Source organism: Humulus lupulus, chromosome 2, assembly GCF_963169125.1.
Source record: "Humulus lupulus chromosome 2, drHumLupu1.1, whole genome shotgun sequence".
Taxonomy (NCBI): domain Eukaryota; kingdom Viridiplantae; phylum Streptophyta; class Magnoliopsida; order Rosales; family Cannabaceae; genus Humulus; species Humulus lupulus.
The window spans coordinates 1,940,553-1,961,299 of record NC_084794.1 but is presented as its reverse complement, the minus strand read 5'-3'; the positions used below and the strand labels follow the sequence as shown (position 1 = coordinate 1,961,299).

The following is a 20,747-nucleotide window of genomic DNA, read 5'->3' as shown; positions in this document are numbered from 1 at the left end:
CTTAAAACACTTAGTTCCTTGTAAATGATATTTCAGTAAACTAATTTAATTACTGAAATGAGATCTCTATCATTTAACACCTTGAACCAAACTAAAAGGAAACCATCGTTTCACTTCTTCATCAGAAGCTATAGATATTCATATCTATGATTAACTGTAATGCCCCGGATTCGTTAATGGCTGGATTAGTAGGCCGGGAGGGCCATAACTGTTTAATTATGCCATTAAATGTGTTTATGCATGTTTATGAGAATTATATTATAATATGATGTTAAATGCATGCATGTGAGTCCACATTTGTTTACAGGGGTGTTTTGGTAATTTGGCCCGTTGAGGGTATAATTGAATATTTGTTTGCGTGCTTATGATATATTGTGAGACCACATTATAATGTGGATTGGTTCAAGTATTTCGACATGAGACGGTCTCTAAACATGATTTATCGGTTTGGTCATAACAGGTTTGAGCTCGGGGCTCGGGGTGACATTAATGATTATAGCGTTACCGGGGATTTTAGGGTAACGGGATATGAATTATTGGAAGTTGAGGATATTGAGTTTAGCGGGAATTGGGAAGCGTTAATTATGATTAACGGGATAAGCGGAAAGTACCAATTTTACCCTTGAAATGGTTTTAGAGGCTTTAGGTGGCTTAAGGGTACTTTGGTCATTTGAGGGAATTAATATTACCCTTTAGTTGGCTGTAGAAGGATAAAGATTAAACAGAACAAAAACATGGGTTGTCTTCTCTCTTCCCGTACATCATTCTTCTCTATATTTCCCTTGGTGTTCTTGAGCTCAAGGTGGGGTTTTAAGCTAGGAAACTCAAAGGCTGGGTTGGTGGACTTGGTTCAACCATTGAAGGAGGTTCAAATCTGAATTTGAGGTGAGTTTTAGTCACTGGTTTCAGGTGTTACTCTGTTTTTCCTTTTAGTTTTCAATTCATGGTTTTTGATGTGGAAAGTGGGAATCAAAGGGAGTTTTTGTGTTGGTTTGATTAGGATTTGATGAGGGTAAGCTATGGGTGTTGTCTAGAGGTTAAATTGAGTGTTTGGAGGAGGTTTGGAGTTGGTTCCAAGGGTTGGTTCCAAGGGAAAACGCAGGGGAGAGTTGGCTGGTGCGTGCTGGTTTCTTGGCTGGTTTGCGAAATGAGCCGCGGCCTGTCTATGGTGTGCCGCGGCCTGTGTTGGCTTTAAAGGTGAAAATGGCTCTGTCAGGAGGGTGAGCCACGGCATGGCTCTGGTGAGCCGCGGCCCATCAGGGCAATTTTAGCCAAAAAGATGTTTTTAGCTTGGGGATTCAAACTTTAGGCCTCGGGGTTGAACCTAGTACCTAGTTGAGTTATGTTTGATGTCCCGGAGGCTAGATCTTGGTTTGGGAACCCTCAGTTATCATTTTTATTGATGAATCCTATATTTTGGTTATGACCAGGTGACCGTCAAGGAATTTAAAGGTTGATCGTTCTCAGGGGTCGTTCATATAATAATTCTCACTCGAACCAGAGGTAAGAAAACAATGTATGAATACAGTTGCACCCTGTATAGATATATGACATGCATGGTTTGATATTGAGGCATGTTGGTTGTTATATGTGGACGTGGATTGCATATTAAATGCTAGCGAACGCTGATTACCTGTTTATGGCACTGACTAGTCAGGGACCGACTCTAAAGTCGATGATCACGCATTGAATAGCTCTATGGCATTAGTGCGGGACCGACCCTAAGGTCGAAGAACTTATAAGCGCTTGCCTGGTCTATGACCAGATGTTTATAGCCAAGGTATATGACCCCGGTGACTGTTTGTCACATGGCTAGGGGACGCTGTCCATAGCACGACTCTAGAGTCGGGAGGTAGGTTATGTTGGTGACCACTCACCATGCACCTGTCCTGATCAAACTTATGAAAGAATCACTTATCAGTTAAGCCCTGGTGACCCTATCGTCACATGGCTAGAGGGAGCTATGCTCGTTATTGTGACTGTTGGTTGTTGTCACCTATTTTCTTGGACTGATAGTTCTGAATGGTTATTATGACCGTTGTTGATATTATATCCTGCTCTATTGTGTTTTCTTGCTGGGCCTTGGCTCATGGGTGCTTTGTGGTGCAGGTAAAGGGAAAGAGAAGCTTAACCAACCCTGAGTGGAGAGCTTGGGCGATGTAGTGTACATACAGGGCCGCTTGACCGCCACGATCAAGGAGTTCTCAGAGGGACTAAGGGTTTACCCTATTTTTGCCACTTAGGCCGGCGGGGACTGTAAATTTGAAACAATAGCGACTCTTTTGTATTACGAACTACTTGTAAACATTTTGAAAGGCTCATGAGCAGTTTATTTACTTAATGAATTATATCCTTTCCTTTTTACTGGTTTCTCACCTTAACTTGATAATAACACTTAGATCACGTTTTTAACCAAAGGACTCGGGTAGCGAGTAAAATTTCCGGTTCACTGTTCACCATAACTATTCTGGGGTAACCAGGGCGTTACAACTTGGTATCAGAGCAATGCCAAGGTTAGGGTTCCTGTAGACTGGCTGGGTATGTACACACATCACCGAAGTCACGCTCGACTCATGGTTTGGTAACTATCTATGTGGTTACATGTATAATTGTTTAAATGTGATATATATGCTTTACCTGTGTGCATGAGATACCATGTTGAGCCTGTGCCTTGAAATATTATATCTTCAGCAAATGTGTGCTAATTAGTACTGAGATTGCTGGCGCCTGCTTATTAGTATGGTTGTTTATAAGTTATTATGTGATACATGCTGAGTGTTGAATGCCATGAACATGTATCTGATTGTGAATATTGAATGACTGTGGAATGTGATAATTGTCTGTTGTTCTTGGATCGTGAGGTGGGAAGAGGTTTAGTTATTACTACCTGACTGGCCGTATTGATTATTGTTTCAGTAAGGTATCAGTGACAGAATGAACCCAGAACAGACAGACACTGCAGCTGGCCAGAGTGTTCAGGGTCAGAATAATAACAGTCAGGGACAAGAGAATGACCAATCTCAGGTTCCACAGCCAGCACCTGCAAACTGGCAGCAGATGTTTAATGATTTGCAGGCTATAGTGTTAAAACAGGGAGAGGAGCTTCGTCTCCTAAGACAGCAGCAAGTGCCTTTGGTGGCCAGCGTTGCAGAGGCACCTTCTGTGTCGGTCCCAGTTATTGGGCAGCTGCCTGGGGTTGAAAACAGATTGGAACCTCTTTATGAGCGGTTCAGGAAACAACAACCTCCAGTGTTTGAAGGCAGTGCCGATCCTACCAAAGCTGAACAATAGATGAGCATGATTACCACTATTCTTGACTTCATGAGGGTAGTTGGTACTGAGAGGGTGGCCTGTGCTGCCTATATGTTTCGGGATGATGCCCGGATTTGGTGGGAAGTGGTTGGCCAGACCAAGGATGTTAATCTCCTGAGCTGGGAGGAATACAAATCAAGTTTTGTAGTACCAAATCACATTTTAAAGTCAAGTGGAATTCAAATGCGTTTAATGAATTACTTAGAGTGGAATTCTATTAGTTGAATGACCAATTTTAGAAAAAGACCCGTACTATGAACCATTAAAATTTTTTAAATTAAAAAAATATGAAGAACCCACGAATGGGTGTAAAGAAATGGTAGCTAGTTAAAGGGTAAAATATTAGGGTATTTTTGTCTTTTTGTACCACTAAGCCTTTAATTGAAATCTAGTCATTCAACCCAAAAGGTATACACATCGGACAATCAAAATATATTGAAGTACTAAGTCCTTCAATACTAAGTGAGTGACGCCAGAAGACCCATGGTTGTTATATATAAAATTAAAAGAAAAAGCTAAATGGTTGTACTTTGTATCCAACCTGTACCAATAATAAATTAAAAACAAAACAAAACTTTCTGACCTAATAACAAGATATCTGTTTATATATATATATAAATAATATGAACAAAAATCCCCAAAGAAATATAAACAAATAAATATACGATTATAAGAAGTAAATCAGAGATTAAATTTTATGGGATGTTCTTCTCCAATAAGTTGTGAAATTTTTGGGCAATTGCATACTGCTTTACCTCTTGGAACAACTCAATTAAAGAATCAATGGCTTTGCATATCATCTCTTTCTTCTGGTTTCCAACCAAAGGACCTTCACTTCTTGATGATGATGATGATGATGCACATACACCCTTTAACCACTCCTCAACAAATGAAGCTTTCTATTCATCAAACCAAACCAAACCAATATTTCATTAATGATATATATAATCAATCAATAAGGATTCATGACAAACAACATTACAACTACCTACTTTTACAAGAAAGTCTTTTAAAGGCTCGTGCTCGCTTCTCGAAGCGAGGCTAAGAACATGCAACAAAGTTGAGGTCAACTGAACAGTGGAAAACAAACAACAAAAATGAGATTATTCGATCATAAACTTTAAAAAGGAATTAATTTACCAAAATAAGAAACAAGTTATACCAACAAGAGAATGAATGTATATGTAACAATCATGTTTATAAACCAAACAAACAATTCAGATTCTTGACCTGGTTCTCGAGTGCAACCCTGTATTTAAAACTCGATGGTGCTGAAATCTGGTTTGAACCTAGATTTTCCATTAAATGCACCAGGCCCTTAACAATATCAGAGAAGGAATTTCCATAATCTGAAACAAAGACAGAATTAACTTAGCTCCTAATACAATCAGAACAATATGATGAAAGGAGAGTATGATAGTCAAAGAATTATCTATGGCTGAACAAAATGTGATAGCGAATGATGAAGGTAGCTCATATAGGTACGAGTCTGGCCCTAACTTTTAATCAAGAGTAAAACCTAATGCTCACCAAGTACAGATGACGGCACAGCCAATGCCACAGCCGCTTGTATCTTGATCTTAAAGTTAGAAGAATCGCGTAATAGTAGCAGAAGAATACTAAAGACTGATGAAGCCCTACAAAAACAAATGTGTGATTAGGCAGAACACTAGAAGAGAGGAAGAGAGATTAAATCTCACTTGCAATCAGAAAATATACAAACAGTTGAAATAGTCATGCATGCATACAAAATTAGAATAAGCTATACCAATCCATTTCATGCAGTCTTAATGTCTCGTTTAGAAAGAGATTGCTCAACGCGTGACAAACATTCCACTGAACCTGTAAAATAACTTTCCAACTTAAGCACAGAAAAAAAAACAAAACAAATATAACAAAGAGAAAACCTATTCTGATATACTCAAGTTACTTGAGAATAGTAAAGTACCTTCACATTCCCAGTTGTAACACAAGAAATAAATGCCTGCACTGTTCTCTCAAACCAACGTGAATCACCAAAAGAAGCTGGATGGTATGAAATTGATGCAGATTGGTCGCTACAATCGCTAGTTGATGGTAGATCCTCAGAGCTCCTGGTCTTCAGAGATAAGGTGGTTTTATCCGTCATCTTTCCATGCAAACCATTTTGACTAGTGCATCTGATAAATCTTGAAAGATTTCCCAGAGCCCTCACGGCATTTGATTTTATCTGATGTTAAGAAATGAAAGGGATTTCAAAACTTGTATTACTTTAGACACCAAAAGTAAATTTCATACTGCAATCATATCAGTGTCTTAAAACCTGATGGTATATGTTAATTTAAGAAGTAAAAGGTAAACAAGGAACAGGGAACAGGGAAGCAGTGGGCATATGCAACTTGGACAAGAAACTACTAATATTTTAAATGAAACACAGCTAACATAAATAATTACCTTGTCTCCATCATTTGATAGACGTAAAGCACAATCAGTTAGTAATGTCACTGATTCAGAGACTGCAGTATAGTCTAAGGAAAAGTATAATACATCAATAACTTTTTAAATAAAGTAGTTAAAAATAATAAATAGATTCTGTAACACATAACCCACCTGTGGAGCCTTCCAAAGCAAGGGTATCAATACAGTGCCGGATAGAATCACATATGTTTGCCAAAGCCCAAGAAGCAGTTATTCGCACCTGAAACAACAAATGTACAGGAAAATATTACTCCCTTGTGAACAAATTAGAGAGCGGGGTTATTATAAAAACTGAAAGTAAAAGAGAAATACCGATATTGAGGGGTGGCGGGTATTAATCTCCACTGCATGGATCAATTTGTTTAGGATCTCTGCACTATACCATTTAAGTTTCTAGTAATTCTTCTGTCTATATTTCGAGCTCAAAGAAACTTGAAAGCATGACAAAAATTTAAAATCACCTCTGGAAAACTTGAGGAAAACATGAAATGACACCAATGGCTCGACAAGAAGCTGATCTAACTGAAGGCACCTCGTCTTGTTTGGCTGCATTAATCTGCAAAGTCTCTTAGTTATAATGCATAAACTTGTCTGCAAATAATTAATTTCCAAGAGAAACAAGTCAAAAACACATAATCAACGCTTACCACGGCAGAAAGAATGAAATCCTGTTTCTCCTTCGCAAGAGAGAAGAATACAGAGGAAGTTATGCCCGCAAAACATGTTACTGATGCAGCTCTCACCTTGCAGAACACATAGAGGTGGTTCAGAAGTAACTACAGACACTTGAAAGTCCAAGCTAAATTAATAAACCGAAACTTCAGGGGCTTATAATTAATCTTTAAAAAGCCTACCTAAATTAATAAACCTAAACTTCTGTCAATTCTTGATAATTAATACTACAAGGGTTGTTAAACAGATTAACACCTTGCAGAGAAAGAAAAAAGAATGATAATGAATTGTCTTTTCTTAGTTACTTTATACTTAATGATATCAGGTCAATGTTAACCAACCATTGCAGAAGCATGTCGCAAAATCAATGGAAAATGCTTCTCAAGTGCCTCGCACCATAGCAGAGTTCCTGATTGGCCAGCATTATATTCATCTCTACTACCTTCTGAGATCTCTTGTTCATACAATGGAGCCGATGAAACTTTCTTCATCCTTATATTATCAGAAGTAAATGGGGTTTCCAGTAATTTATCATCTAAAAGATCCTCAGTTCCTTTAAACCCCGATATTGCACGAAGACATTCATCCAAAACCTGTAATTTTCACATATAAAATCAACAGTATTATAAAACCATTAGATTATCTCAATGGTTAGAATAAGAAACAGATTTTATGTAATACTGTATAGCGTAGTGTTCTTTAAGCTTCTAGGACTTGTTAAACATAGTCATCTGTGGCACATAATAGGTGGCAAACTATAAATCTTGCCTTCGGGAGGATACCCCAAAAAAGATGTTTTACCTCACCGCACATTTGAATGTAGTAAAAAAGACGAATTCGGATAAACAATAAAATAATTCCTCCATGGGAATATTAAGCTAAAATGTGGAATGAAAGCATACCTTTATAGCTGCTATAATAATCTTTTCGCCAAAAGGTCCCATTGTATTGCCAACATGCGCCTTCCATGGTCTTGTATTGGCTTCAGGTGTTGCAACCCTCAAAAATCCATAAACTATGGTGGAAACTTGTTCCCAACGGGAAAACATTATGACTGGATAATTGTGTGAAACAGCTCTGAGAGTCTGTAACCAATAAAATTCTCTACATAAGCCTTCCTTAGTACATAAAAAGTTAGTCTAATAAATAAAAATAAATAAAAGCTTGAGCAGATACTTCTCAGATCTTCTATTCGCTTCTATTTTATCTTTCATAAATTGTATAACTAGATCCAATTACAATGACAGATAGCCACTTTCTCAATTACAGCTAACTAACGAAAACACATACCCTAATACACACTCGTGCCCTCACTTCACACGAGATAAATAGCTACAATTCTAACAGGAAAATGTATTCAGAATTATATAACATCTATAGGAAAAAATAACTAATTCCACCATTGAAAACATGATACATCCACACAGGCATACAAATAGTAAATCCAAGATTACAGAGTACTTCAAGCAATGCCTAGATTCTTGACAAGAGAATAATTTCTAACAACCATAAAGCATGGTATTTCCAAACTAACTAATAGGTTACCTGGAGAGCCTCTAAGCATACTGTGTGATTGTTTACTTTTTCCAAGTAATGAAACAAAGTAACAAGAACACCTGGCTTCTTTTCAGCCTCAATAAAACCTGTAAGAAAGCCAATAATGAATTTATAATATTAAATGAAGAAATATACAAGGAGTTTTGTGTAAAATTCTTGAGCACACTTCTGACAATATGAAATATCAACACTTGACCATCCTCATGGCATGAAAATAATACTCACCTTCATTCATCTCTTTAAGAAGCACTTCTTTAACTTGCGTTGAGGACGGTGAGATAGTGAAAGCTGCTGTCAAACAACTAAAAGAAGCAGTCTGTTGAAAAAGAAAAGTATCACTGAGGCATGCAATGAAGTGAATAAAATTATGTAATTGTTATAATCAGAGAGGGAACCATACCAGTAGACCTGTCTGGTCATTTCTGAAAGGGAAACCAACTTCAATCCTTTTTTGTATAGATGTTATAACTGTTGGCAACAGTTCAGCAGTCATTCTTGAATATCTGTAACACAAAATAGCAATATGTAAGGATAGGATTTAGTGAAAAGATAAAAAAGCAGGATAAAGCAGGAAGTCACTTTGAGCAAGAGCATCCTGAACCTACAGCTACAGAAACATTCTAAATACTATTCCCTGGTCTCTAATATAGCTTGCAAATAGAGTGGAAATTTAATTAAACTTAAGTTGACCGAGTTGTGAAATTCCCAGTTTTTATAATAGTATAATTCATGTCCTAAATGACGGTAATAGTAGCCAGGTACCCAGGCAACTGGAGACATTTTATTTACAAATTGAATGGCATCAAGCTTAAGCAGCTCAATAAGCAATGCATAATAGTAAACCTGCCATTGGATTTGGAGGTTAAAAGATAGAAAAAAGATATGTATTTAAACAAAATAATGTGAATAGGAAATGAATTATACGGTGTGGATGATATCAAAAGCATGAGAATTTTGAACAAGGACACCAGCAATCTACCATGGTTTTCCCGCTGAATCAAGTAAAGAATACCTACACAAGAAATATGTGGAAATTGTAACTTAAGACTTGAGAATCTAAAGATGATGTTTATTGGACCAATTAAAAATCTGAGGAAAAAGGTGTACAGCCAAGAGCTCTTTCTTTCAAACCTGTATGCAACTGCATCAAGATATGCCCCAAGGAAATTGAAAGTGCTGTGAAAGATACAGATTTTGAAGGCTCCTTGTATTCTGCTACCTGCAAAAAAACTGAAGAAGGTCCATCCAACATGACTGCCAGAGTTGAGGCAGATGCAATCCGTGCCTAGGTATCATGGATTCAAGAGTCAGCAAGGAACACTAAAAAAGAAAATCATAATATTTTAGGTTCTTAACTTAAACAAATTTCCCAAAAAAGAGCAGTAATATATACCTTCAAATAAGGGTCAAATAGCAAGCATGTCATCAGAGTTGCTTCAAACTTCCTGATTATCAGAAAGTTGAATAAAATAAAACAATAATGCAAGAAAATTAAGCATTTTGACAATAATAATATATATATATATATAATGATAGTTTGGAAGAGTTAATTCTTCACCTTGGTTGTAATACATCACAGGTTGGCAAGAGCAATGTCCATTGAGTAGTAAATGATTTAGAATCAGCTTGACAAAGATCCTTCCCATCAAATTTCAAAGACAAATTCCATGAGCTTTCAAAGGTTCATTCTAAAGCAAACAAACAAAAAATAATAGAGAGGGGTTGGGATAAGAACCTAAAATAAATTACCTTGATGCAATCCAATGCCGCTATTCTAACCCTTAATTTCAGAGCACTGTCAGTATCTTTAACTGATGCATCGCTATCGCTGAAGTCTGAATCATCAGATGTAAAATCTTGTCTAGAAGATTCATGATCTGAGGAACTAGGAGAACTCCAAGCTGAAATGTCCCTTTTACGCAAGTGTGGAGGCCTGTATGGAGCACAATCTGTTCTTTTAGGCTCTTCCAAAGGCGACTTGAATTCTTTTATGCTAAGTTCCTTCTCCTTGTGACCATCAACTGGAAATGTAAATTGCGGTTTACCGAATTGGGGCTTACCATTAAGCCCATACGTAAAGAACATCCGCAATGCAGCCACAAAACTCGACACCTAAATAAATATATACATAACAAACGTTGACTGATGCTAAAATAGATATCCCTACATATTGTGGATTGATATCAAGTCTGCAACACACTCGTACACAGGTATAGGTACACTTACATGGTCAGAAAGGGAACCCTTAGGATCCATAAGAACCAAATGCAGGCAATGCAAAAGAGCCGCATAATACCTGCAAAGACAAGGACAGTCTACTGATTAGGATAAAAGCTCTTTCTCTTATATTTACAGTTTTTGCTAATGTAAATTTGGTGGTACCTGGACATGACGCTATCTTCCGAAAGCACACTCTTAGATGCCAAAACATCCATCATTTTCCTAAACACCTGGTTTGGTCATGAGAAACTGGCCTAAGCAACAGAGTGTATAGTTCTATATATTATATAGTATAAGTAAAAAAGAATAAATATTTGTATGTGTACCTCAATAGTTGATATCCATATATGAGCAGAAAAGGATGATCCCAGTCTGGAGATGGCTTCCTCAAGCATGGTGAAGGCAATGGTTTGAACTTCCCACAAGGAGGTCCCAGACTGGTTGATCCTCTTAGCTGTCAACTCTGAATGAGAGACTGCAACTATGCCAACCAAGAATTTCACCCATTGAATATCATCTGAAGATGACATTTTTCTGCGGTATCCTTTCAAGAGACACCTTATAATTGGAAAAACAAAACACATTATAAATATATAGATATCGATTGAGGAGTTGGATAAGAGTGAATGGTACCTTAACGTGGCGAAGCATTGGAGAAGAGAATCAGAGTGAGTAGCAAACGAAGAAGAAGGTGGTGTGGTGATGAAAAAGTGGATCAAGATTTGGAGAGAATGGAGAAATCGAGTCCAGGATGAGGAGCTGAGCTGGAGAGGAACGCGATGGCATACGTCGTGGATCTACGAAGCAAAAACATCAAACAGTATCATCAATATCAGTACGAAATAGAACTTGTATCAGAAGAAGAAGAGACTTACGAAGTGAGAGAAATGAGGAAAGGCAGAGTGATTATGAGCAGTAGAAAGCAGCTCCATTAGAAAAAGCAAATCGGAGATGAGCTCGTGAGGAGGAAGATCGGGGGCGGCGGAGAGGAGAGTTTGGGAATGCGAGAAAAGGAGTTGGTGGAGGAGATGAGGAGTAGGCGGCGGATTGGTCACAATTTCGTCCCGGAGACTCAGAAACGCCGTTCTCCATGTTCTCACCGAGTCCTCCGACATCACCACCGCTCAAGCTCAGCCTCAGCTCACTGTGATTGACTGTCCACCATCAAAGCCTCCTCTTTCCCTCCCTCTTCATTTGGGCTTTCTTGGGCCTTTACCTCGACCTAAAACCAGGCCCATCAAAATTTTAAAAATACCACAAATTGAGCTAATAGACCATTGTTTTTACAGATTTATATGGTATATGTATTTTTTATTTAAAATTTGATGATTATTTCATATATTTATATATAATGGTATATGATATGATTTGATAAGGATTTTCTATCCAACTTGGGTTGATAATTATTAAAGTTGGTTTGGTTGTGTATAAAAGAAGAAAGTTTTGTTATAATAACACGTGTACATCTAGAAAAAAACAACAACAAAAGCATCACCATTGATTCGGCTTTTATCCATCTATTGATTCTGATTGGTTGGCACTACACATCATATCATATCAAATGTTTACTAAATATAACATAATCTTAATTATTATTTTAATATCAATTTGCATAGACCATGGTGCTAATAATAATAATAATACAGCTCAGTTTTAAAATAATTAGCAGAACGATTGGCATTTTTCTAAACTCTACATTCTTTTTAATATAAATATGGTATTTTCAAAAATACTAACAATTTTTATTTTTTTTTGGTACGTAAGAAAAAACTCATCAGCGAGTGAGTGATATATCAAAGAACAAGATTGTTGACTCTGAGAGCAAGAGCAACAATGGTGAAGAAGGAGGAGTTTTTGACGGGAGACGAGATCAGAGAGGTAGCCAGAGCTGACTTCCCACCCAACTTCGTCTTTGGGGTGGCCACTTCTGCTTATCAGGTATCTCATTCTCATGAAGATCAAGATCAAGATAAAGATGAAGATGATGAATTATTTTCTATAGATATATAAATCGAAAGTTGATTACTGTATGGATGGATCTGGAAAACATAAATAGGTTGAAGGTGCGAGCAATGAGGGTGGTAGAGGTCCAAGTATTTGGGATGCTTTTTCACACACTCCAGGTATTTTTATCATTGTTGATTATTGTTTTTTAGCGAAAAGTCAATTTCTTTGTTTGATTATGCCGTTGTGTGTCGATTAGGTAAAATTCTTGATGGAAGCAATGGGGACATTGCAGTGGACCAATATCATAAGTACAAGGTCTCCACTCACCTCTCATCACATCGATCAATCCATGCTTTTCTTCACTCACTCACTTGTGTACTGCTATTGTATCCATACAGGAAGATGTTGAGCTCATTTCCCAGCTGGGATTTCAAGCTTATCGATTTTCCATATCATGGTCTCGCATCTTCCCAGATGGTTTGGGAACCAAGGTCAATGAAGAGGGAATTGCTTATTACAACAATCTCATTAATGCTCTTCTTGAGAGAGGTATTACTATTGGGATCATTTGCATCTGGTTTCTTCCTCATAACTTGTATTCTATTCTATATGCTAAATACATTTTTGTTGGTTGTATAGGTATCCAGCCTTATGTAACTTTGTACCATTGGGATCTTCCCTTGCATCTTCAAGAGATAATGTTAGGGTGGCTCAACAAGGATATAGCGTGAGTACTAATAACTAATTCACACCATGTCTTCCAGGTGTTTGATTAATTTATCTATCTTTTCCATGTGCTGTGCTGAATGCTGTTAGTTTATGATTTCGTAAAATATTTTATTTCCTTAATGTGTGTCCCTGTGTTTGGAAATGGAAACATTGCAGAAAATACTTCGCCATATATGCAGAGACTTGCTTTGAAAATTTTGGTGATAGAGTCAAAAATTGGTTTACGATCAATGAGCCCCTTCAAACTGCTGTAAACGGTCATTGTGTCGGAGTATTTGCTCCAGGGAGATATGAGCAGGCATCCACAGAACCATATTTGGCTTCACATCATCAACTCTTGGCCCATGCTGCTGCTTATTCCGTTTACCAAAGCAAGTTCAAGGTATGCTGCACAAGCCATTTGCTTTGTCTTTAGACTCCCTTCATCCTGCTCTAAATTAACTTAGCTCAGCAATATGACCTTAGCTTTGTTGAATATTCAAATATGGATGCTCTAGCAGACTAACAGGGAATGCGAACTTAAAGATGGATATATTTATAGTTGTCTAATCTTGTTTTCAGGAAAAACAAGGGGGGAAAGTGGGTTTGGTAGTAGATTGTGAATGGTCAGAACCTAATTCAGATAAGATTGAAGATCAAACAGCTGCGGCAAGGCGCCTTGATTTCCAAATTGGATGGTACTCTCCCTGAAGCGCAACATTATTTGCTTGGAAATTATTGTTAATTCATTGTTTTAGAATCTACAAGAAGTCCTTACATATTACATATTTGATATGGTTTTTAACATCCTTAGCATGTATGTAATTGAGTCCAATACAACTCTGCATAAACATAAATAGATAAACTCTTTGTAATGTCAATATAACAGTAAGAGATCGCTAGAAGAAGTTTAAAACACTTCTTCGAGTGATGATGCATAACACTGTCTCATTTGTTTACCCTCTAGACTTTGAGAAATTAATGCCTGCACAGGTACCTGCACCCAATTTTTTATGGAGATTATCCTGAATCTATGCGTGAAAAAATTGGAGAGCAACTTCCCAAATTCACAGAGGAAGAAAAGAATTTGCTTAGGAATTCTGTGGACTATATTGGCCTGAATCATTATACAACAAGATTAATTTCACATGCAAAAGATAGCAGTGCAGAAAGTGACTACTACGGAGCACAAGAGATGGAGAGAATTGGTAATAACCATTTACCACCTCTTCTCTCTCTCTTTTTTCCATATAGCTTTCTATTGATTTATACTGTTTACTTTTTTTTATTGTCAGTTGAATGGGAAGGAGGTGAGACAATCGGTGAGAAGGTATTGAGTCACCTTTCTCTTTCCCTCACTCTTTCATAATTCTCTTGTTTTCTTTCAGATCCATAATGCATATATACAATCTTATAGCTTTATCAATCCTGTTGCAGGCGGCATCGGAGTGGCTTTATGTTGTTCCTTGGGGAATCCGGAAGGTTATTAATTACGTAGTCAAAACATACAATAACCCAACAATTTTTATTACTGAGAATGGTAAGCAGTGTAGTAGTAAATTTTACTGTCAGATGTATGGTTTAGTACTTGATATGATCATTACTCATCCAAAGTATCAACAACAACAACTCGTTATTATATCTTCCGAATCTCTGATGTGTCTATCATTCCTAACAAGTTACCAACCATTTGTTACATGTCAAGATCTTACATTGAACTTAATCTGGTACCATGGAATGAACAGCCTTCAGATGAGATTGATTCAGCTGTTTCATTGTTGATTTTGCATTCATGTAAAGTAGTTATGACAAGTGATGATGTCAGTGCCATTATAAAATACTGCTGCACTGCACTGCAGGTATGGATGACGAAGAAAATAAGGCTGCCCAGCTTCATGAAATGCTAGATGATAAGCTGAGAGTTACTTACTTCAAGGGATATCTTGCTGGAGTTGCTCAGGCAATCAAGTAAGTAGCTTAACCCATACGATCTGTTATATAAATGGGCAAATGTTCTTTTCCATTATGAACAGCAATAGTATGCCCGATCATTGTAGGTATAATGGTAGAAGCTCGGGACCAAGTTACTATTATTTCTTTTTCCGCTTTTGTATTATAATGCGTATCTTTGCATGCATACTATGTTTTGTTCATAATATGTAGTCAGTGATCTATGCAAGGAGAAAATATTGTAAATATTAGTTAAATTTGACAACACACACACCTCTTATGCAACACAACACAACATAATATTGATTGATGAAGCAGGGATGGAGCAGATGTGAGGGGATACTTTGCGTGGTCATTGTTGGACAACTTCGAGTGGGCTATGGGCTATACAAAACGATTTGGCATAGTCTATGTCGACTACAACAACAACCGGCTTACCCGCCACCCTAAATCCTCTGCTTATTGGTTCTTGCGGTTTCTTAAAGGTGATGAAGATAAGAAAGGCAAGGAAGAGTAGTACTAATACTAGCACTATTCTAGTAGTAACTCAAATGTCAACATCCCTTGTGTGCTTTGCATTTTCAATTACTCTCTTTCCTTACCGGTCCACCATTGTATTGCATGCACATTTATGCCTTGTAGAAACTTTGTAATGGCTATCCCCTCCTATTATGACCAAAAAAAATACAGAAATTTGGTAAATAAAAAAAAATATTACTCTAAATGAATAATGATGCATAAAATTTGTGACCAACCAAATAAATTAGACTAGGTGGCCAAAAAGCTTGGAGTATTGATGTGCCTCGAATAATAGTGGGACACAACTAGTATTGAGCTAGGGGCTGATTAGTATGGAATCTAAATTTAATTTTATAAATTTGCAAACTCAAAATCTGTGGGGTCCATCAACATAAGTAATTAATTTTGAAAATTTTCAAATGTTCTCTGACTAGATAATAAGATTAGATTATAATTATTGATGTACACTACAAGACTGAGCTTATGGAAAAACGTTTCATTGGGGTCAGATGAAGTTGATTCTAGAAATAAGTCTGTGGGGGATAATTATGTACAAGCACTTTAATTAGGCACGATTCATACTTTGCACATATGACAATTATGCTTTGTACAATTGTTCAATTGCATTGCATATATTGGGGTTTTTTTTCCTCTTTTTAGTTTACTGACTTGTTGGTGTTAACTGACTAATTATATAAGATTTTTTATCAATTTTTTTTGTCGGGAATATTAGTTATTACTATTCAGATTGTAAAGGAAAAAGAATACAAATTGGAGGGAGATTACCTCCAACCAGCAAAACTCATCATCCAGCTTAAGGGCATGATTCGCCAAACCATGGGCCGCATTATTAAACATACGGCCAACATGAGACAGAGATGCCCTCAGAAAAGTAGACAATACAGTTTTAATATCAGAAAAAATAATCCCCGGTTCATTATGATAGGTTGTATTATTATTCATAGCCATAACAAGAGAAAGTGAGTCATAAAAAACAACATCCAACTGTATTTCAAGTCTTTGAGTCCAAACGAGTGCAACCAAAAGTGTAATAGCTTCTGCTTGAAAGACCGACAACATTCCTGCGTGACGATCCAGAAGAGAGTTTTGGTAAGAATAAAACATGGATATGTCATAAGAATTGAAAATAAATCACTAAACCTCCTTCACCATTCCTTTGGTTAAGGTTCCTACAATCAATATACCATTGACCATTTGTGCCCACTTATGGTGATACCTTTTTAATTTCTGTGGATTTCTACAGGGACACTAACTTAAAGAAAAAGACACTGACCTTTTAAAGGCTTTGAAAGAGCCGCTATAACTTCCTTCTCGCTATAACTTCCTTCTCGGGGGAAAGGATGATTGCTCTAAACCCTATTGTTTTTGTTTGGTTAGATATTGTCGCATCTACTAATAAGGTAATGGGATGGTTCCTCAAATCTTCTCTACTTTGATGTGTAGATCTTACATTTTGTAAGGGTTGCTCTATCATTCTCTGTATGCTTCTTATTGATTTGAAATATTAGGTTACCCATTCAAATACTTGGTATCCTTGTCTTACTGGTTGTTCATGAATTCTTTTATTCCTCTCAAACCATATTACCCAAGCTATAATGAGCATTTTTTGGAAGGATTCTTTTTCGAGAATTTCAGAGTCATAAAGTAGAATTTCCTTAAAGGAAATGTCTTCTTTCCTATGTGACATGAACAGATTGTCCCACCAATCTCATATTTCTTTGGAGAAGGGACACTAAAAAACAGCATGTGCATTAGAATCCTCTCCAAAACCGCAGTGGACAAACACTGTGTGTAGAGATATTGCGTCTGTTTAGGCCTTTGAGAGTGGGCAAAATTTCATGGTATCCTCTCCATGCAAAATGTAAAATCTTTCATGGTATTTTGATTCCCCAAAAAGACTTCCACCACAATGATAATACTACTCCAAATGAAGAGGGCAGTGTTGTGTCAATAGTCATAGCTAGATTATACCCACTTTTGACAGAATAGTTCTCATGATTTATATAGTGTCAAAGCCATGAATCTAAATGATCAAAAGGATTTAAAGGTATGGTTAAGATGTTTTGAGCGTCAACAGCATTAAAAAATTGTTGGATTTGTATCATGTTTCACGAACCAGGAGTTTCTATGAGATCATGCACTCTAAGAGGATAAGATATATCAATTATACTCGGCAAGAAAGATGGAGATCTTGGGATCCATGGATCACTAAAAGCCAAGGTATCTTTCCCATTTCCTATACGTCTTTGCAATCCTTTACGTAAAAGATCCATACCCTAGATGATACTTCTCCATGTTTGGGAAGGGTAATGACCTTCTCTAGCCTCCATTATACTTGTATGTTGATAGTATCTTGCCTTCAGCACTTTTGCAAGGAGGGAGGTAGGATTTATTAGTAGCTACCAAGCCTGTTTTGCTAGTAATGCCTGATTATTCTGAATAAAATCTTGAAATCATAATCCTCCCTCACGCTTTGGTCTGCACATTTTATGCAATGCTCGCCAATAAATTTTCTTGTGCATGTGCATAAATAGATTCCCACCATAATCGGGCTTGTATTCTTTTAATATCTTGGCACAATCCTTCTGGTATACATAAGCACGACATAAGATATGTTGGCATAGCTTGGATAAACGCGTTAAGTAAGATTTATTTACTAGCTTGAGAAAAAAGCTTAGTTTGCGACAAATGTAACTTCATCCATACCTTATCTTTTATTGAATTAAACAAAACTCTGTTGTTTCTACCTCCCAACATAAGTAGACTCAGATATGTTTCTTTGGAATCAGTCCTTTATATATTGAGAGAGGATGTATACAAAGTGGCAATCTCTTCCGATAAGACTTTTGATCAATTTGTATGATGTTAATAGTTATAGTGACCCATAAGCTATACTTTAGCGAAAGATATATTGTATAAAAATAGGAGAATTGAGTAAACCATAAACTTTTCTAGTTCACTAGTTTTCTGGTGCTGACCTATGTAATTTTGTAGACAGTTGCTTATGATGTAATGCTTTTTTCTTCTTTCCCTTTATTGGAGACCAATCTAATGTAGATGGTATTTTTATTATAGTGAGTTGTTTTTATTTGAGTTATTGTTGTTGGATTTGGATACTCTAGAGTCTATACTGAAGTAAGTTTACTTGAAATATATTCCATTCAATTTTAAAATATTGTAATACTTAATAATGTCATTTAAGGCTTTGAGGTGTTGGAATTGGATTTTAGTTCTTAAACAAGCTATAGATTTAGCTGTTTTATTATTACTAATTTATTTGGTTGGTTTGTCCTGTTAGTTGTCTCATCTTTGCTAATTGTGTCATTTATTAAAAAATCTGATTAGTTTAAGTTAGAAATATTCAGCTTTATTATATTTGGTTTGGTCCACCTTATTAATGATTTTGAGACCCTACTACTAACAATTATGAGTGGTACATAATTTTAAACCAAATAAAAAGACAAGCAATGTACATAAATATATATGTATATATATATGTATATGCTTTGTTTGATTAGATGTGGATTGGATTCTAGAGATGTAATATAATAATGTTCTAAAAGGAAATTTTGGCACTAAACTTCTAGTTTAAGTGTTCAAAATATCTCTTTTTTATTTCCATTAAAAGCAGAGAATCAATATATATGTATTATATTCTTATACTCCTTCCTAACTGTGTAGTGGGCAATACAAATATTTATTATTTATATATCAAATTGCTACACTGTAAAAAATATTTTACACATTTTTTTTTCAGAGTTGAAAAAAAATATATATATATATTATATTTGATTGAGAAGAATATGACAGCTTCAAGACTTTGGTTTTCCACCATAGGCTTGCTTGCATATGGAACTGGGTTTTTGGTTAGGTAGGCACAGCTGTGAGGACGGTGGACAGCCCCACAGGCAATTATCCCCAAAGCTGCCCGAGACCTGCCCCTGCCCGCCGAAGAAGGTCGCTGGGGGCTGACCGATCAAAAAGTTTCCATCCAAGTAAAGTCTTCTCAACGACTTCTTTTTCCCGAACTCCAATGGGATTTTGCCACGTAACCGATTGTACCGAAGAGACAGAGACGATAACAGAGGATAAGCCGCGAAATTAACAGGTGCGTATCCTTGGATTTTGTTGAAGCCCAAATCGACGGCCACGAGGTCGCTTTGTCCCGCGGCGGGCGTCGAGATCTCGACACCTGTCAGGCTGTTATTGGACAGATTAACCTGCTGGATTGACGGTAGGAGAAAGAACCAGCTCCGCAGTGTTCCGGTGAGCGAGTTCTCGCTGAGTTCGACCACTTCCAACTGAGTCGAACCGTCGAAGGACGATTTGGACAGCGGCCCGGACAAGGAATTTCCCTTGAGAGCGAGTTCGAGCAAATTCGGTGGGAGTCTGGGGATCGAGCCTTCGAGTCGGTTGAAACTCAGATCGAGCCGACGCAACCCGGACATGGAATCCATGGCACCGGGAAGAAACCCGGAGAGAGAATTACGCGAAAGGTCGAGAGCTTGGAGGAGCTTGAGGTTGGCGATGGAGGAGGGAAGCGAGCCGGAGAAGTTGTTGGATCGGAGAGTGAGGGATTGGAGATTGAGGAGGGAAGATATGGAGGAAGGAATGGGGCCGTAGAAGTAGTTATCGGCGAGGTCGAGAGTGTGGAGTTGGGTGAGCTGGGAGAGGAGTGGGGTGAGGGTGCCGGAGTAGCCAACGGGGTCGAGAGTGATCTGGGTGAGGCGGGTGGAGTCGGGAGAACAGGTGAGTCCACAGGTGAAGTGGATCCGGCGAGGGGAGGCACATGGGTCGGCAGCGGCGAAGTCCCAGGAGGCTAAGCAGGACCAGGATGGAATGGAAGAGGGTTTAATGGAGGCTTTGAAGGCCTTGAGGGCTGAGATGTCAGAGGGTGCAGTGAGAGCATGAGCATAATCGGTGGAGTGGACAAAACAGAGGAAGAAGACGACGACGACGACGACGGAGATAGAGAAGAAGGTGCCCATTTTGCTGGGTTTTGATTTGAGTTCAGTTTAGTTTAGTATAGTTCTGGAGAGAAAGAGAAAGAGTTATATGTTATGTAGTAGTAGAAGTAGTGTGAAACCATGAAAGTGAAAGAATGAAAAGAATGGAGAGAGAGAGAGAGAGAGAGAGAGAGATGTGGACTGTGTGTGAGTAGAGTCTCTCTCTGGCTGGAGAGCACTCGAAAATTGATTGGTTTGATGCATGGAATGGTGGGCACCCACGTATGTGCATGTCTCAATCTTTGGCATATTTTTATTTTCTGTCCTTCCAATTAATTCAATTTTTATTTTATTTTATCTCAAATTTTTACATTCACTTATAAGTTTTTTCTTTATATTTTTTCTCTAAAATAATAAAAAAAATATATAACTACACAC

General features: G+C 37.4%; 3 protein-coding genes across 4 annotated transcripts; 1 reads left to right on the top strand and 2 right to left on the bottom strand.

Annotated features, from left to right (window-relative positions):
* Window positions 1-2,862: 2,862 nt before the first annotated feature.
* On the bottom strand, window positions 2,863-11,384 carry LOC133816845 (uncharacterized). Of its 2 annotated transcripts, none has more exons than XM_062249152.1 (27): window positions 11,094-11,384; window positions 10,852-11,015; window positions 10,545-10,776; window positions 10,381-10,448; window positions 10,225-10,294; window positions 9,748-10,110; window positions 9,557-9,636; window positions 9,392-9,443; window positions 9,130-9,283; window positions 8,923-9,010; window positions 8,399-8,501; window positions 8,224-8,314; window positions 7,987-8,084; window positions 7,344-7,526; window positions 6,783-7,034; window positions 6,417-6,512; window positions 6,231-6,325; window positions 6,082-6,145; window positions 5,902-5,989; window positions 5,746-5,819; window positions 5,261-5,521; window positions 5,081-5,154; window positions 4,843-4,949; window positions 4,543-4,661; window positions 4,305-4,382; window positions 4,068-4,211; window positions 2,863-3,426 (listed from the first exon to the last, which is right to left on the bottom strand). In XM_062249152.1, the coding sequence occupies exons 1-27, from the start codon at window positions 11,331-11,333 to the stop codon at window positions 3,112-3,114; spliced, it is 3,753 nt and encodes a 1,250-aa protein (XP_062105136.1). In that variant the 5' UTR covers window positions 11,334-11,384; the 3' UTR covers window positions 2,863-3,111. The 2 variants fall into 2 exon arrangements, with proteins under 2 accessions (XP_062105136.1, XP_062105137.1); XM_062249153.1 differs by having other exon boundaries at window positions 3,226-3,431; window positions 11,094-11,383.
* Window positions 11,385-11,951: 567 nt separating this feature from the next.
* LOC133816846 (beta-glucosidase 42) lies at window positions 11,952-15,547 on the top strand. Its single transcript, XM_062249154.1, has 12 exons — window positions 11,952-12,156; window positions 12,275-12,341; window positions 12,422-12,480; window positions 12,564-12,714; window positions 12,805-12,892; window positions 13,051-13,276; window positions 13,456-13,571; window positions 13,867-14,081; window positions 14,169-14,203; window positions 14,311-14,413; window positions 14,733-14,841; window positions 15,142-15,547. The coding sequence occupies exons 1-12, from the start codon at window positions 12,052-12,054 to the stop codon at window positions 15,338-15,340; spliced, it is 1,473 nt and encodes a 490-aa protein (XP_062105138.1). The 5' UTR covers window positions 11,952-12,051; the 3' UTR covers window positions 15,341-15,547.
* A 3,494-nt stretch (window positions 15,548-19,041) lies between these two features.
* On the bottom strand, window positions 19,042-20,621 carry LOC133816847 (LRR receptor-like serine/threonine-protein kinase GSO2). Its single transcript, XM_062249155.1, has one exon. The coding sequence runs from the start codon at window positions 20,349-20,351 to the stop codon at window positions 19,176-19,178; it is 1,176 nt and encodes a 391-aa protein (XP_062105139.1). The 5' UTR covers window positions 20,352-20,621; the 3' UTR covers window positions 19,042-19,175.
* Window positions 20,622-20,747: the final 126 nt, after the last annotated feature.